Raw genomic sequence first — 16,437 nt, 5'->3', positions numbered from 1 at the left:
CCAGGGAAGCCCTGACGGGTTAAATTTGATGAGCTTAATAAAACTGACACATTGAACTTGGGGAGTGAAAACAATAACATTTTATTAATTTTGCCTTTTGAGCCCAAACCTGCTAACGCAGAGGAAAGCTTCTAATATGGACAGAATTATTCATCATTAATCCCAAGAAGACAACACACAGAATATAGTCTTTATCATAACCTTCCACTTCCTCCTCTTACAGGCTGGTGATACGGATGGATAAACACATCTTTTTCGTGTGTTTATTGATCAGGCAGGAGGGGACAGTGGCATCTGCGCCTGGGAGGGACCAGACCCCCTGTCGCTTAGTCTAGGAAAGGACACGTTTTCTCTCCATTCACCTGTGAGAGCCTGGACGTGAAAGGGACAGTAGCATTTGGTGGTTCAAGCTGTGGCTGTGTTACCGGAAGGGGAACCCGTCCCAGGGCCCAAGGGTGGGGTCTTTAATACCCAGAAATGAATTGTCCAAGGAGACACATGTACTGATGAAGCAGAAGACTTTACTTTAGTGGGAAGGGGCACCCAGGTGGAGAGCAGCAGGGTAAGGGAACCCAGGAGACCTGCTCTGCCACATGCTTGTAGTCTCAGGGTTTATGGTAATGGGTTTAGCTCCCCAGGTCCTCTATGGCCAGTCATTTTGCTTGTGCCTGTATTTGGTCCAATTCCTGGCAGTGCAGGCATCTCAGTCAAGATGGTTTCCAGTGTGAGGGTTTCTGAGAGGTTGGCAGGACATATTGTACCCTGGCGTCTCCTGCCTTCTTTTGGGCTCTCCCTAATTCTTCTGGCTGTTGGTAGCTTGTTTGTCAGTCTGTGTTCCTTATCAGGACCTCCTGTTGTAAGATAAATCATGCAAGCGGTCATTATCCTCCCTGGGCAGGGCGGGCGGTTTCAGTCAGTGGTTCCCTAACAGCTGTGGGGATCTTAAGTCACTGGTTTTTATTATGGTTGAGATAAAACATAAGGTTTACCTTTAGTGAGGCAAGGGTCTGGGGGCTTCAGGTGTGAAGCGTTAGAAGCACCACGTAGTGAATGAATGGAGAAGCAGGGTCAGCCCGGCGGCCATGGCTCCCAGACCCTCCGTTCACTGGCCCTCCTTCCCTGGACCTGCTGGGTTCCACTGACCGAGCCTGCGGGAATCCCTCAGGGTGTGAGCTTGACTCTAATCTTGTCCTGAGAAGCCTGCCTCATAGGGATGAAATATAATTCATATTTTATGGTAAGGCGAGAAAACCTTAGATACAAAATTTTTCTCTGCCCGTTTGGGCCTCATCCCCCATTTAGTGTGTGCTGTGCACCTGCACTGACCAGCCCTCCTAACTTAGAGAGGGCCTGCCTTCTTCATCTCATCAAGGGTCACAGCTCCTTATGGGGTGACCTTCGTTCTTCAACTTGTAAGGGACCGTGATGGCCCACCACTCACTGCTTGTACATGCAGGTCTGGATTGTGTAAACTGTCAGTGATACATTTGATGTGTGACCCTTTGTCTCAGAAACAAAAGAGCATCTCCCAGGTTGGCTTGAATAAAATTTTCCATTTTTTCCTTAGATCGACTGTTGGTTAATTTTACTGTCAACAATAGAAAGACTTACTTTAAAAAAAAAAAAAAGCACTTTTGTGAACATTTCTGTTAATCTCCACGGGTGCAGTGGGGGCAGGTGCTGTGACCCCGCGAGGCCCAGGGAGGGTCGGGGACTTGCTGAGGTCCCCCAGCAGAGCTGCGGTCGATTCTCACAGATCTGACGGAGGATGCAACACCGGAAGAAGAGCCAGGGCTGCTCCGTCTCGCTCTTTCCTGCCCCGCCGGCCGCAGGGTAGTGATTGGTTGCCCATGGCTGCAGGTTCCTTCGAGCCGGGCCAGGAAGTGAGCAGCAGCCAGGTCCCTGAGGCCGGCCGCAGGCTAGGAGCCAGCAGAGGGCCGTAGAAAGCAGCCGTGGTGGAAGTGACGTCTGGGCCCCTGGCGTGGGGCTCAGAGCCACGCCTGGCCTGGTTCCCCCACCGTGTCAGCCCTAAACACTGCCTTCACTTCAGAAGGTCAAGGGGGTGGGCTGTGGCCATGACGTTGCAGACAGCGTTGGGAACACGACTTTGATGGATGGTACAGTGAGTTTTGGAAAGAGGAAGAAAAGCAGTTTCCAAGCTTTGAGAAAAAGGAACTGTTTGAAAGATTTGGTGTAAGAAGCTGTCAAATATGGTTTTCACTCTGATGGTGAGTTCTATTTTTTTCAATGATCACATTATACCAGGTTCACATGGTATTGGGGTTTTCTCCAGAAACTGTGTCTCAACAGCCTCTGGCTGGCCTGCTGCCCCCCTTCTTTCCTTTCTTCCCCTTCCCCCTCTCCTTCCTTCTAAGTCCTCTGGTTTGTTTGTTTATGGCAGAAAGAACACGGAAGCCTGAGGAAGGGCCAGGGCTCGGCTTGTGCCCTCTGACCCGTTTGCCTGGGCCCTTATCTAAGCTGACAGCTGTGGGGCATAGGGCGGGCTGGGAGGGGTCCCCCGTGCCCACGGTGCAAACCCACCGTGTCTCTGCTTGTCCTCGTGCTCTTGTGTCCTCCCCCCGGGGTGTGACCTCCCTGTGCTCCCAGGTCTCTGTCCCCATGCCGTGGGGAACAAGGTTCTCTGACGGAGCAGTGGGTGTGGAGGAGCCATTTAACTTTGTCCTTAGGGTTTTCTCTTGGGAAACTGGGACCCACAGAGCAAAGGCTGCTGACGGAAGGCTCCAGACCAGCCCCAGGGCTGGGGCTCCCTCCCTCTCATCCTCGTGGTTGGGGACATTGCAAGTTTCAGCTGCTGTTTTGGCCTTGGCTTTCAGGATTTTAGGAGATTCTAGGACTTTGAAAGAAAATGGGACAGTGAGAGCAAGTGGTTTTGGTACATTTGATGAGTCCAGGCTGAGGCTGATGGTGTTGAGAGGGTTCGTTACTCCTTCGAGTCCCTTCGGTTTTCCCTCTTTTATCAGCGAGCAGAGAGTCCGTGCCCCGAGTCACACTGACGGTTGTCCACACCTGAGGTGTGACCGTGACGAGTGCATGGCAGCAAAAAGGACTTGCTCTTCCTCCTCGTGCCATCCGAGGAAGCGCTGGCCATGTGGGCAGAGGTTCGCATCGGGTGACCACACGTCACGAGGCGGCGCTACCACCCTCAGAGCCACTCTGCACTCTCCTTGGAGAAAACAGGTGGGGAGGACAGTCCAGGTCAGAGGGGAAGGGCTGGCTCCCATCACTGACGGCCCAGACCTGGGGGTAAAGCTGTCGTGTGTCGTGCGTCTTCCGTGATCCCAGGTCACATGCGCGCTGCCTGTGACCTCTGTGTCCCAAGGGACGTGTTTAAAATCTAGCCTTTGAGCCCTGCTCCCTCTCCCATCGGGTACTTACTATAAACAATGCGGTTCGCGGGCAGACACGGGACAGGATGGGGAGGTGGGAAGCACCTGCCCGTCATTTCCTCGTTTCTAAAAAGCCACCTGTGGAGGTGAGTCCTGAGCAGTGCAGCCCCACAGTCGTCAGCATGAGTTCAGTCGTTGCAAGCTGGCTTCCTCATTGATCGGTTTCTGGTATTTTCAACACTGGGTTGTGTTTTAAGGTTTTGTTTAATGGCTCAGCGTGCACGTTTGCCCCTGTTTGTTTATAGGTGAGGTTTTGCTGTTTTTCCGTGTCTTAGGAGTTGCGTGTTATAAACCCCACTGTGGAGTAGGCTGGGCTTTTACAGGTGCAGGTGCGAACATTCTGGAAGCCGGACTTCGCGGCGATTGTTTTAAGCCCTAAAAGAATGAGTGTCCTTGTCCCTTTGGTTGTCAACCATATGAAGGTTCCTAGATCCATCCTAGAAAATCACCTCCCTGGAAAGGACTCTGTATTTATTGGCTCAGTTAAGATCCATGGTGGGTGTCTCCACAGCTCCCCCTGCCTTCTGGGGCTTCTCCCGAGTCTGAGCTCTCTGTGGCCTCCAGGTCACCGCCTGTTGTAGGATCCTGGTCTTGAGCACTAGTGGAGGAACCTAAAGTGGAAGGCCACCTCTCAAAACCCACCTCAGGCCACTCTTTCATCAACATTCTTGTCAGATGTGTCAAAAATGGATGCAAAGTTCATCTGTGATTCAGATGAACCCGTGAACATTTGAAAGGTTCCCGAAGAGAGACAACTGCACATAAATGTCTTATAAAGGAAGGCCATCTAGAGTTTAAGGCTGATGTGCAGGTGAAAACCCATGTTTGTGGGAATGTGTGTAACCCAGCGCAGTGTTCATGGCTGTGGCTGCATCAGACCCCAGCCCTGAGCCAGCGAGGAAACACCTTGTCTGTGAATGTCTCCTTCTTTTGTGGAAGAGCCGTGTAGAAAGGTGGAGAATTCACACCAAAGGCAACGCTGTTACATGGGGCTACGGCCTGTTGATTTTTGCGGAGGTAGGTGGGCATCCTTTTGGGAGCCAAGTGGCACCTGTTTGCTAATTGTTGACTTTTCCTGTTATGTCTCGCACCTTAAACATCCTTCCCTAGACTCCCTCCATCTCATGATTTCTAAAGTAGTAATAAAACTTTGTCATTTTGGTGGGAAGATCATTCCAGTAGCGCTGTCCTGTCATGTGGCTGTGTAGAGACTGCCTAGGAAGCCACTGTTTTCCCTTATCTGTAAGTCATGTGGTGGGTCGTCCTTGTGAAAGTACAGGACAGTCCTGTTTATCTGGGAAGGTGATAGGGTTCTGGAACTTGCTAGTTCTTAATGGAGGTCTAGTGACAGTGGCTTGTTAAGGGACACACATCACCCGGTCCTCTTCCTTTCCCTGCAGGTACTCGGCTAAGACACCAGTGCCAGCTGCACCTGGCCAGGAGTCTAGTTTCCTTGTGGGAAGTCTCGTGGATTTGACTTGGCTGCTGCACCCCCAAGCAGGGACATGGCTGCAGAGGACACAGCCTCGACCCGGCTGGGGGCCGGGAGGCAGCACCTCCGTCCACTGAAGAGGAGGGGCTTGGTGCTGCTGAGACTCACGGCCATCGTCTTTGCTGTGCTTCTCTTTTGTGAATTTCTAATCTATTACCTAGTGATCTTCCGGTGCAGTTGGCCTGCAGTGAAAACTCCCGCGGATGCCAGTGGACTCGGGACCCCTGAGCCTGTGCTCAGGGCCATGTTCTTGGCTGACACCCACCTGCTCGGGGCTGTGAGAGGCCACTGGCTGGACAAATTACGGAGGTAGGGGCTGGACAAATTACGGAGGGTTTTCTGTGGGTCCGTAGGCTGGAGGCTTGTCGGCCTCTCCCCACGGGTTGGGCCTCACGGCTTTAGGGACGCGTTCGTTATTTTCTCCTCAAAGAAGGACGTTTGGGGCATTTGGCTTTTCCTTTAACTTACTATTTACTGAGTGTCTGTTACGTACAAGGACCCAGGATTGTGAGTCGGGTGTGGGTCTGAGTCCTGTGGCTCTGGAATAGTTATCAGGCCTCTGAGCTCCTTTGTCTCCCCGTCTGCAAGTGGATTCATACGGGAAACCTCACAGGCCATGTGGACGAGGTCCGCGGAGCGGTCTTCCTCTCCCCCTCACCTCTTTGGTGTGAAATTTTGAGCCCTTGGGTTTGCCCCTCTGGGAGACTGGAAGAGGAGCAGATTTGTGGTTGTTTCCCTGGGGACAGCTTAGACCTGCTTGGCTTAGTTTGTTTTCTCATTGGAAGGCTTTTAAAAATGTTATTAAAAAAATTTTTTTTAAATTAATTATTCTTGGTTGCGCTGGGTCTTAGTTGTGGCACGTGGGTTCCTTAGTTGCGGCTCGTGGGCTCCTTTAGTTGCAACATGTGTGCTCCTTAGTTGCGGCTCGTGGCCTCCTTAGTTGCGGCTCACAGGCTCCTTAGTTGTGGCATGTGAACTCTTAGTTGCGGCATGCATGTGGGATCTAGTTCCCTGACCAGGGATCAAACCCGCGTCCCCTGCATTGGGAGGCGGATTCTTAACCATTGCGCCACCAGGGAAGTTCCTAAAAATGTTATTTTTAACTGTGGTAAAATGCAAATAATGTAAAACTTACCATCTTAACCATTTTTAAGTGCACAGCTTGGTGGCATTAAGCACATTCACAGCACTGTCCAGCTGTCACCCCATCCATGCCCAGAACCTCATCATCTTCCCCAGCTGAGACACTGTCCCCACTGAACACTGACTTCCCCTTCCCTCCCCCAGGCCCTGGTCCCCCACCATCTACTTCTGTCTCCAGCAACTTGACTGCTCTGTGTCCCTCAGTAAGTGGGTCCCACAGTGAGTGTTTGTCCTTCTGTGTCTGACTTGATTCACTGAGTGGAACGCCCTCCAGGTCCATCTGTGTGGTGGCAGGTAGCAGGATCCCCTTCCTTTTTGAGGCTGAGTTTTACTCTGCTGTCTAGACGGACCACATTCTGTTTATCCGTCATCTGTTCCTGGACACTGGGTTGCTTCCACCCTTTGGCCTTTGTGCTTGATGGCATGAAGGCAATTCCTGGCTTGGTGGCCCTGTCCCTGGCACCTTTTCGTCACCATGGCTTCATTTGTGCCTCCCTGGACAGGCCTTTACTCCTGTGGGCGGGAATGTCCTCCAGTGCTTGGGATGTCCCCAGGGTGGGCGAAGGAGGCGGGATGGACGGTGGGGCTGCTGTACCTTCTTCCTCAGAGTTTTAAACCCCAGGAGGCATGAGCTAGACCAGGGCTAGGGTGAGGCCTGGGTTCTCTGTTTGGGCCTCACCTAGGGAGCCTTGTTTATGAGCAGTCCCACGAGCAGCCTGCCGTGTCCTCCTTCTGCTGCTTCTACACGCTTTCCTCGCCAGGGTGAATAACAGTACATCAGGGCAAACCAAGATGTGTATTTGTGAGGCGTCCTGGGTGAAGCAGTGGCCACGCAGAGAGGTTTCTTGGCCTCAGTCTCCCCTGATGGACAGTTACCGTCCCCTCTATTGTGTACCAGACGTAACGCCCGCTTTGGGAGGGGAGAGGAGCTGGGATCGCAGGACAGTGGTGGAGTCAGAGTTGGCCAGGGAGCTGGAGGTGGGGCAGGTGCTGCCAATTTGAAGCCCCACCAGTGTGGGCACCGTGCCCGCTCGCTTCATCCCGTGACTAGCCGTGAAAGCAGGTTTCACTGTCTCGTTGACCACAGAGAAACCAGGAATCAAAGGCAGTAGGCAGCGTTGGCAAGGCGACCATGGGTTGCTGGAGGGCGCTGTGTTGGGCTGTGGCCTGATGGGCTGCAGACCCGAGGCTCTGAGCGATCATCTTCCTCCGGGAGTTCTGATGCTGGGCTGTGTCTCTCGTCTCCCCCAATAAGCCCTGTGCTGCATCTCCTCTGTGTGTCCGTCGGCACTGGCATCTTTGGAAGCCGCATCCAGGCCTCCCAGGCCCCTGGGCTCTGGTGAAGGAGGGACAGCTTCACGTGCAGGGTGGGGCTGGTCTGAGGGTCCCACCCAGGGAGGCAGTCCCTGCGGTGGTGGGAGGGGCAGCCTGACGGTCCCCTGGTGCCTTTGCCCCCTCAGTGAAGCAGGTGGGGACCCTGGCTCTTCCAAGCAAGGGGGGCCATGGAAGAAGGAGCGGGGACCTTTTAGTTCACATTTTAAATGGCCTGTCAGACCGTCCGCTGGATGTAGCTCTGCCCGAGAAGTGGACTGACCCTTCCTTTTCTCTTGGCCTCCAGGGAGTGGCAGATGGAGCGAGCCTTCCAGACGGCACTGTGGCTGCTGCAGCCCGAAGTCGTCTTCATCCTGGGAGACGTCTTTGACGAAGGGAAGTGGAGCTCCTCCCAGGTGGGACCCTGCAACCCTGGCACCCTGGTCCTGTGCTGAGGTCCAGCATAGGAAGCCCAGGGGGTCGTGGAGCCCTGGCCGTGGGTCGGAGGTTCCAGCATGAACAGTGTGTGGCCTGTCCTGAGGTCTTTGGGCTCTGTGTCAAGACAGTCGTGAGTTAGGTCGGCTCATCTTAGGTTTGCCTGTGTAGGAGACACCTGGGTTAGCCAGACGCTTCCCACGAAGCTCTCGGAAGGGGAAAAGTAAGCAAGAGGGAAGTGTTTCAGTTGTCCCCGGAGTTACAGAGTACATGCTGAAACGTAGCTTGACTTTAGGCTCTTAAAATATAATGGCTACATCATGAGATTGTGCTATGTACAGGTTACTTGCTTTCCTCTCATTTTCCTTCCTCTGAGGAAGGTGGGGGGAGCCAGGCCCTGGTGGGAGGTTCCTTTGCCCTCGGGCCCGAGACCGGGTGATGTGAAGCTTTCCACAAACCAGAGAGAAAAGGCCCTTGTTACCTTGGCTGTCAGAATGCTTTGCCTACTACATTCCTGGGATTAATGGGAAAAAAAAAAAAAAAAGCTGTTCTCGCTGCTTAGTTAACAATGTTCTGTCACCAGTGGTTTTGGATGATTTTTTTTTTTTGGCTGTGCCGTGCAGCATGTGGGATCTTAGTTCCCCAACCAGAGATCGAACTCGCGCCCCCTGCATTGGGAGTGCGGTCTTAACCAACTGGACCACTAGGGAAGTCCCCTGGAAGATATTTTTAAAAATTCATTGAGATTTCGCAGGATGGTCCTAAGCTGTACAAAGAAAGTCTTGGTCCAGGTATGACAGAAACCCAGTATTCATAGGGTTGCAGTGTTTGTTGTGATCTAGTGCAGAACTAATTATGAAACAATGGAAATGCTGTATGTAAAAAGCAGCTAGTTATAAAATGAGGTTGGATATAGATGTTGGTTTTGCAAATCAAAGGGAACATTTTATCTTTTTCTAATTTTATGTTATTCTAACCTTAAGTATTATTTGTTAAAGTCTTTGTAAATGTATTGAAGGAATCTCTATCCAGCTTATTTCCCTTGGTTGGGCCAAATTTAAAACTTTTAGGATAAAGTTGACTACTATTCAACTAGGTATCGTCCAGCCTGGAGTGTTTGTCCACTTTATGTTTTTAGGCTTAATAAAAATAAGAACTAAACAAGCATCATTCTCAAGCTTTAACAGTTAAAGTCGGAAAAGTCTTGAGAGATTTGTTGGACTTTGTCTTTCCCCCACGTCTCATTGGGCCCTACCCCACCGTCCAGCCCCAGGGAGTGTGACCCCGTGGGGGCTGCTGGTCCTCATCCTCGGGGGACACACAGTGTACTTGATGTTTCTGCAGAGCCCGTTCTTAGGACATGCTCAGATCTGCGGGCATCCTCACTCAGCCTGGGGTCTGTGCGTGGCCGTCAGGCGACCTTGAAGTAGTAGTGGGTGTATGAAGCAGGTGGTTTGGGGAGATAACACCATTTCATTAAAATTTGGCATCAAATTAAATAGTTAAAATATTAAGTTAGTTTTGGGAAAAGAATGTTAGAAATTCCGCACGATGGCTTTATGAACGTCTGATCTGGGCGGGAGTGACCTCCTCACCCTCAAGACAGGGCAGGGAAGGCTCCCGGGCCACAACGGTGGTGCTTCTCCCCGCAGGCCTGGGCGGATGACGTGGGGCGCTTCTGGAAGATCTTCCGACACCCGCCCCATGTGCAGTTGAGGGCCGTGGCCGGTAACCATGACATCGGCTTCCACTACCAGTGAGTGGTCAGAGGAGGCCCCTGCGCACGGCTGTGCCTTCCTGCCTGCCCAGCCTGGGGGGCCTTACCTGTGCGGTCAGGTGGCGGGGCTCCACGCGGGCGGGACTGCTGTCCTGCACATCATACGCCTGCCCCACGGCTGATCTGTATGTGCCCTGGAGTGATTCTAACTTGAAACTTACATTTCGTGGCCAGTTTTCTTCGGGAATCAAAACAGGACGATTTGGGCTGTACTAGCTAACGTTCACACAGTGCTTCTGATGCGCCAGCCTGCTGGGAGCACTGTGCTTCTGTACGTTTAATCTCCTATTTCACCCAGTATTTTTTATTACTTTACCCACTGTACCAGTGAGGAAGCTGGGGCCCTGGGGACGAAGCCGCTAGCCCCAGGCTCCAGGCCCTGGGCTGGTCAGTGGTGGGGCAGTAGGGGTGGTACCTCGCCCACCTGGGGCCCATGGGAGCTCAGAACGAAGGGTGCTGGTCAGGCCCTCAGGTCCCGGAAGTTACTTTCTGTGTTCACGATACTTCTTAAGATGTCTTAAAATGGCTCGTTCTGAAAACTGTTTCTTTTTACAACTGAACATAGGATGAACACATACAAAATAAAGCGATTTGAGAAAGTTTTCAACCCTGAAAGGCTGTTTTCTTGGAAAGGAATTAAGTGAGTATCATCTGTGAATTCTTATGAAGACCCCTAGAACTTGAATTTCCTTAAGAAAGTTTAAACACGATGGTCATGTCCCAGATCATTGGATTAATCGGCTTCTTATCTCTAAACTCTTTAAGTGTCAGGTACCTTCTTCGTGCCCGGTGGACGTGCATGTGGGAAAGGAAGGCACATGTAGTGGGCGTCTCTGACAGTGCACTAGAGGGAAGGGGGCCCAGGGAACCACAGCTGGCCTTGTTGTCAATCCCAGTTTGGGCTCCTCTGGCCCAGCTAGCTCTGCAGCACCCCTACCCCCGCCGGGTTTTAGGCTTTGCTCTGTTGTCTTATTTCACGTCATCTCCAAAGGGAGCCAGGGTGTGTGGGTGGGTCTTCGTCTCCCCATTTTACAGCCGAGATCCAGGCACACAAGGTCAGACGCTCAGCGTGGCGGTCACCTGGGACCTTTCACACGTTCAGGGTGGAAAAGCCTTTACCGCGTCTTGGACTCGCCCAGAGATGCTGTTTTGTCCTCTGAGCATCGTCTGCACCTGCAGACACAGCACAGCCGGGCTGAGACTTACAGCTGTGCTGGGGTTTCTTCCCCGTGGGTGTGTAGCTTCTGTGTCCCAGGGACACAGTTGCCAGCGGACAGCACAGGTGGCCCATGGCTGATCTCCTGCCCTTGCCTCAGTTTCGTGATGGTTAACAGCGTCGCACTGGAAGGGGACGGCTGTGATATCTGCTCTGGAGCAGAGGCTGAGCTCCTGGAAATCTCTCACCGGCTGAACTGCTCCCGGGAGGTAGGACCCCACACCCTCTCACCCCCAGGGCATGGCCTCCCTGCCTTCCCTCCCCACCGTCCAGTGAAGGCGGGGGTGTGAGTTAAGGGCCTGACCTCTGACCAGCAGGAGCATCGCCCCCAAGAGTGTGGAGACAGGCAGCGGCTGCCGGCCTCGGCCCCCATCCTCCTGCAGGTGAGGGGGTCCCCGCCCGTGTTTGGAGGAAGTGTCCAGGGTCTTATGGTCCCCTGACTCCTCTCTGACCTTGGACAGCACTTCCCGCTTTACCGGAGAAATGACGCCAACTGCTCCGGAGAGGACGCGGCACCCCCCGACGAGAAGTACACCCCCTTCAAGGAGCGCTACGACGCGCTCTCCCAGGAGGCCTCGAGGAAGGTTTGCTGCCTCTGGGACGCAGGGATGTTGGGGACACAGGGACGCGGGGTGGGACAGGCAGTGCCTGCACAGCTGTTTCATCCTCCCCCCCCCGCCCCCTCCCCAGGAAACCCACTTCTGTTCCCTAAGAGCTAGTTAATAATGTTCTCAGCTATTCTTTATTCTGTTTTCCTATCACCACGTATTTGGGAAGGTGAATGACACTTAGAGTTAAGTTTTTAGGGACTTAATTAGAATGTGCTTTCTTAAGTGTGTGTGTCTGTATGTATACATTCACACGAATATTGATATACTATATGGTGTATGTAATATGCAAAGCAAAATATAAGTACATTTATGAAGTAGATTTATAAAAATATTTATAAAGAGAAAATGTAATTGAAAATATGAAATCTGGGATGAGAAGAATAGATTCTCCCTAAGAGCCTGAGCTCAACTTTTGGTGGAGTCTAAACAGCCCAAAGGATTTTCAGGGCCGAGGGAAGCGGGCCCGCCCACCTGCGGGGGCTTCGTGGTAGCCACGGGGCAGTGGCCGCGGGGTGGTGTCTGTGGTGGTGGCCCTGGGCCCCGGCTGCACTCTCCCCACCTCTGCTGTCACTGCAGCTGCTGTGGTGGCTCCGGCCGCGCCTGGTCCTCAGTGGCCACACGCACAGCGCCTGCGAGGTCCTGCACGGGGCCGGCGTCCTGGAGGTCAGCGTGCCATCTTTCAGTTGGAGGAACAGAAACAACCCCAGTTTCATCATGGTACGTGAACCTTTATTTTCGTCTCAAAGCTTTCATACGTATTTAAATCAACACAGTGATCAACTACTGAATTGCTGCAATCTGTGAAAATACACAGAAGCTGTAAACACCACCCCCCAGGCGTACCGGCAGGAACACCTCTCAGGGGACAGTTGTGGCTGCGCAGGGACACCTCAAGGCGTTTCATCCTGCGTCCCTGCAGTGCCCTTGGGTACCAGCTCTGCCTATTCCGTTTTCTAAGGAAGCAGGGTCATCTTGTGTTATTTTCCAAACATGCCCATTTGTTCTGACAGAAAAATGCTACAGCTCTTGCACGTTTATTAAAGATGTTAATTAGTGATGACCTGAAGCTTCAGCTCCTTTCTTTGACCCATGAGTCCAGCATCCAGGTCACAGTGCTTTCATGTCAGGGGCTTTTACTTCATAACAAGATGGGGAAAACCTCCTGTTTTCAAATTCAAAGTAAATGAACGTTCCCCGCTGTCATTCCACATAGCAAAAACATCTACCAAAAAAAAAAAAGAAAAAAAAAGCCCACTGCGATGCCCCCAGCACACGTATTTCTGGTAACAGTTGCTTATTTCAGCATCAAGTGGCGTGGAAAACAGCCGTGTCCTGCTTGTTCCTGGATGACCGCTGATGCTAAGTCTCCAGGCCTCTCTGAACCCCTCTGCCATGTGCCCCCCCGCGGGAACCCCCCGTGCCAGGGGCTAGATTCAGTGGAGGTCAGCTCCAGGTCGTGTGCACTCGGCACACTGGGACCCAGTGCTTGGGGGCGGGGGGTGGCTAAAGGCTGTGCCCTCGGTCTCAGGTGCCTCACGCCCAGCGGCTGCCTTTCCTCGGTTGGGTCTGTGGGTTGGCGCTGTCACGGCAGCTAACGGTCTCGCTTACTCTCCAGGGCAGCGTCACGCCCACAGAGTACGCCCTTGCCAAGTGCTACCTGCCCTGCGAGGACACGGTTCTGACCACGTACTGCACGGCGGCCGGGGGCCTTGTGCTCCTCACGTTAGGCCACGCTGGGCTTGTAGCCTCACCTTTTCATTTCGGTTGGAACATGCTCAGAAAATTTAAGACCACGTGAGTAGCGGGAGACGTTCTGCACTTAGTAGTAAGTCCTGAAGCCAACGAAACTGAACTTCGGGCAGTGCTTACGGAGGGCGAGACCAAAGTGGGCCATGGGCACAGCTCGTAGGATCTGGGTTGCTGGTGCAGAGTCCTGCAGAATCAATAGTTGATTGTGCTGTTCTCACACTGTGAAAATGGGACTTGTCTCTACAGCTGGTCTGTCTTCTCGTTTTATCAAATATATGTGTAATCAAAGATTGTGTCTGTACAGTGTGTAAAAGCTATGAATGTCATCACTTGCATGCACTAGACAGCCTTCCTTCCCCAAGACGGAGGGTTAGCTGTTCACAAATGCTGGGTTTGCTTCTGTCCTCCTATGAGTAGTTCTCAAGTTCTTATATTTTATAAAGCTGTATACTTAAAATAAAATACAGATGCTACAAGCAGGAATACATTGTTCTCAAGGCTTTTGTATTTCTGTGCTAAATTAATGGAATCAGATTTTTATTAATTAATTAATTATTTTTGGCTGCGCCACGCGTCATGCAGGATCTTAGTTCCCCGACCAGGGATCAAACCTGTGCCCCCTGCAGTGGAAGCACAGAGTCTTGACCACTGTACCGCCAGGGAAGTCCCTGGAATCAGATTTTTAGATGAGTGTAATTTTCTCTCCAGCAGACCAAGTTGTTAAATTTGAATTGAATGCCTGTCAGTGAGGAAGAGAAACTTGAAAAATGGACCAGGAAGAGGCTTTTTGTATTTAAAAATAAATATGCCGTGGTAATTTTAAACCGGATAAAATGTATTCTTTCTGTGTTTTTTTCCTAAGAGTCTGGCTCTTCAATCAGACTTTTAAATAGGAAGTTTAGTTACAGTGGAATTGTTGAATAATAATGCATGTAAAAATATATAATTTCATTTTTTTGGGTGTATGTGTGGGGCTGTAGCTCTTCATATTTTCATGTTTTACTTTGAAAATGCAATGGAAACTGGAAATCATTTCCACTTTATATGTCTCAGTTCAACTGAGAGTTTTATGAAATAATCAAGGATGACAGGAAGAGGAATTCGATAATGAAATTAAAAAAATGTGATGGTGCATTGTCTGTAAAGTTGTCATCCTTTATTTCATGGAAGAGCGGTATTTAAATGTGGATGAGTTTACAAAGGATTATAAGATGCTGCTTTATAGAGTAAACTTAAACATATTAAAGACTAAAAGACGAAATGGAAGTTAATGCAGTAACGCAGGCTAGGCTGCCCCATCTCTGCATTTGTGTCGTTGAAATATAAGCTTGGACAATTTAAAAGATTGTCTTTGACCTGAGAAAACCGCCCTCAAGGCCATGGATAGACGAGAATGGCTTTCTAGGTCTTGAGCTGGATGTAACTCATGAGGCTGCATTTGCAAGTCTTTCAAGGTTGAGAAACAGCCATGTATTTTGACTTTGTATTTCAAATAAAGGCTTTGTAATGTTTCTTCTTCAAAAGGCAAATCACATTCTATCCTTTGATTCTCCAAGGCCAGACACAAGCCTGGAACCCTTGTCTTTTTCTCACTCTTCGTTTACGATGAGACCGTGGTCAAGTAAGTGGTTCAAAAACTTTGACTAAGGGAATGGGTGACCTTGGAAAAGTCTTTAAATTGCCAGATAATTGAGAAACATGTTTTCTGGAGAGAAAAAAACATCCTTGGTTCCCCGAAAGAAGCTTGTGATGTGGGTGTGGCATTTTGTGAAATGTGGATGATTAACGTGTATCATTTATATTTATATAAATTTATATATATATATTTATCAAGGAGTATTGTTAAAAAGTACCAACCTGATAAAATACCCTAAACTCTCTATACACCATTCACTCCCTTTCTCAGAGCAAGCGGCAGTATGATGACAGCTGTTCAGCACAACAGAAACACGTTTCTTTTACAGGGACAGCCATAGTCAAGGCACGGAGATCTACAGGGATTTTCCTTGAGTAGTTATACAAAATAATATTACATTTCGTGGTCTGTACAGTGTAATAAACCAGCAGTAAAACAACAAAAAGAACCTATGAAAGGAGGCCGTTGCCTGAGCAGCGTGAGTCTGGGGACCATCGTGGATGGGACACATGTGGCCAGAGCGAGGGCGGGGGTTTCTGCTGATGTGTGGATGGTCAGAGGGGCTCTGACACAGAGGCTGAGGCCAGCCGCCCCTGGAGACAGGACTGAAGGGGGTTCTGTCCCCACTGCGGCTTGGGGGCTCCTCTGAGTCGTGGGCCCATGGGGTCAGAAGGGCGACGCCCCATCACGCTTGGGCCAGTGCGTCTCCCCATCTGCCAAGTTCTCCACGAGTCGGGGCCCCCTCACCCCCACACAGACCGGGGCGGGGTGGTGGGGGCAGAGGTGGCCGGGGGCCCGGAGGTCACGAGAGCCCGCACAATGGACGGGGACTCGCTGCTCTGTGCCGGGTGGCCCTGGGACGCGGGGCGGGGTTGGGGGGCTCACAGGAGCTCGTACTGCTTGAGGTGCATCCGCTGGATGATGTCCCTGCAGTCGTTGAAGACGCGGCGGATGTTCTCTGTGTCCACGGCACACGTGAAGTGCGGGTAGCAGTAGTGCTTGCCGTCGCCCGTGGCCGTGCTGATGCGCTGCGGAGATGCAGCCCGTCAGCTCCGGGGGACCGAGGGCCGGGGGTGGGGGCGTCTGTGTCAGGGCTGAGCCCCCCATTTCTCACTTTTTATGTAAGTTTGAAATCATCTCAAAATACAGAGTTTTTTCAAAAAGGGAACGTCTAAACCTGAGCAGGTCCGTTTCCATGTGACCCTTCAGCTGAGGAGAGGCCGCACCCCGCATCCCACTGAAAGGCAACACGCAAGCGGGGTCGGTCATCTCAGTGCTGCCCCGGGGACTGTACCCTGCCCGTTCCTGCTGGGAAGTTGTGTGACCTGAGGTCGGAAGTCCGACCTCTCTGAGCCTCCGTGTGCTCAGCTATGAGATGAGGGAACGACACCTTCCCATCCCTCATTGTTTGGGGGAGATTAAATAAGCTCGTGAGAGACTAAGTGCAAAGAGCAGGGTCACCCTAAGGTGGCAGGACAGCAAAGGGCAAGGAAAATGCTCACCAAGAACAGATCCCGGATGAAGAACTTAGCTCTTGTGACTTTGGGATCTTCTCCCGCATCTGGTGTCGCTGTAGAAAATCAAAGGGAATTTTATTTAAGTGACATGAAACACAGATACAGCTGGATGGAGGCTGTGCACACAGAGCACGGAAGCACAC

The 16,437-nt window shown here is 51.5% G+C and overlaps 2 protein-coding genes across 2 annotated transcripts in view; one reads left to right on the top strand and one right to left on the bottom strand.

Annotated features, from left to right (window-relative positions):
- The first annotated feature begins 4,912 nt into the window (after window positions 1-4,912).
- MPPE1 (metallophosphoesterase 1) lies at window positions 4,913-13,190 on the top strand. Its single transcript, XM_065889478.1, has 9 exons — window positions 4,913-5,208; window positions 7,661-7,769; window positions 9,441-9,544; window positions 10,131-10,205; window positions 10,882-10,990; window positions 11,099-11,164; window positions 11,243-11,365; window positions 11,969-12,109; window positions 13,008-13,190. The coding sequence occupies exons 1-9, from the start codon at window positions 4,913-4,915 to the stop codon at window positions 13,188-13,190; spliced, it is 1,206 nt and encodes a 401-aa protein (XP_065745550.1).
- A 2,468-nt stretch (window positions 13,191-15,658) lies between these two features.
- Window positions 15,659-16,437, bottom strand: part of GNAL (G protein subunit alpha L) — a 69,320-nt gene continuing 68,541 nt past the window's right edge. Inside the window, exons 11-12 of the mRNA XM_065889265.1 lie at window positions 16,280-16,347; window positions 15,659-15,805 (exon numbers count right to left, since the gene is read on the bottom strand). Of these exons, the coding sequence (XP_065745337.1) occupies window positions 15,659-15,805; window positions 16,280-16,347 (215 nt within the window). The remainder of the gene's footprint in view (window positions 15,806-16,279; window positions 16,348-16,437) is intronic.

This window comes from Phocoena phocoena, chromosome 13, assembly GCF_963924675.1.
Source record: "Phocoena phocoena chromosome 13, mPhoPho1.1, whole genome shotgun sequence".
Lineage (NCBI taxonomy): Eukaryota > Metazoa > Chordata > Mammalia > Artiodactyla > Phocoenidae > Phocoena > Phocoena phocoena.
Note: the sequence above shows the minus strand (reverse complement) of the source record. Positions and strands in the feature narration are given on the sequence as shown.

Excerpts from the sequence above, each read along its gene's own strand:
- MPPE1 (XM_065889478.1), top strand. The coding sequence starts at position 4,913 with ATGGCTGCAGAGGACACAGCCTCGACCCGGCTGGGGGCCGGGAGGCAG. Across the intron at positions 5,209-7,660 it reads TGGCTGGACAAATTACGGAG|GGAGTGGCAGATGGAGCGAG; the intron begins GTAGGGGCTGGA and ends CTTGGCCTCCAG. Across the intron at positions 10,206-10,881 it reads TTTTCTTGGAAAGGAATTAA|TTTCGTGATGGTTAACAGCG; the intron begins GTGAGTATCATC and ends CCCTTGCCTCAG.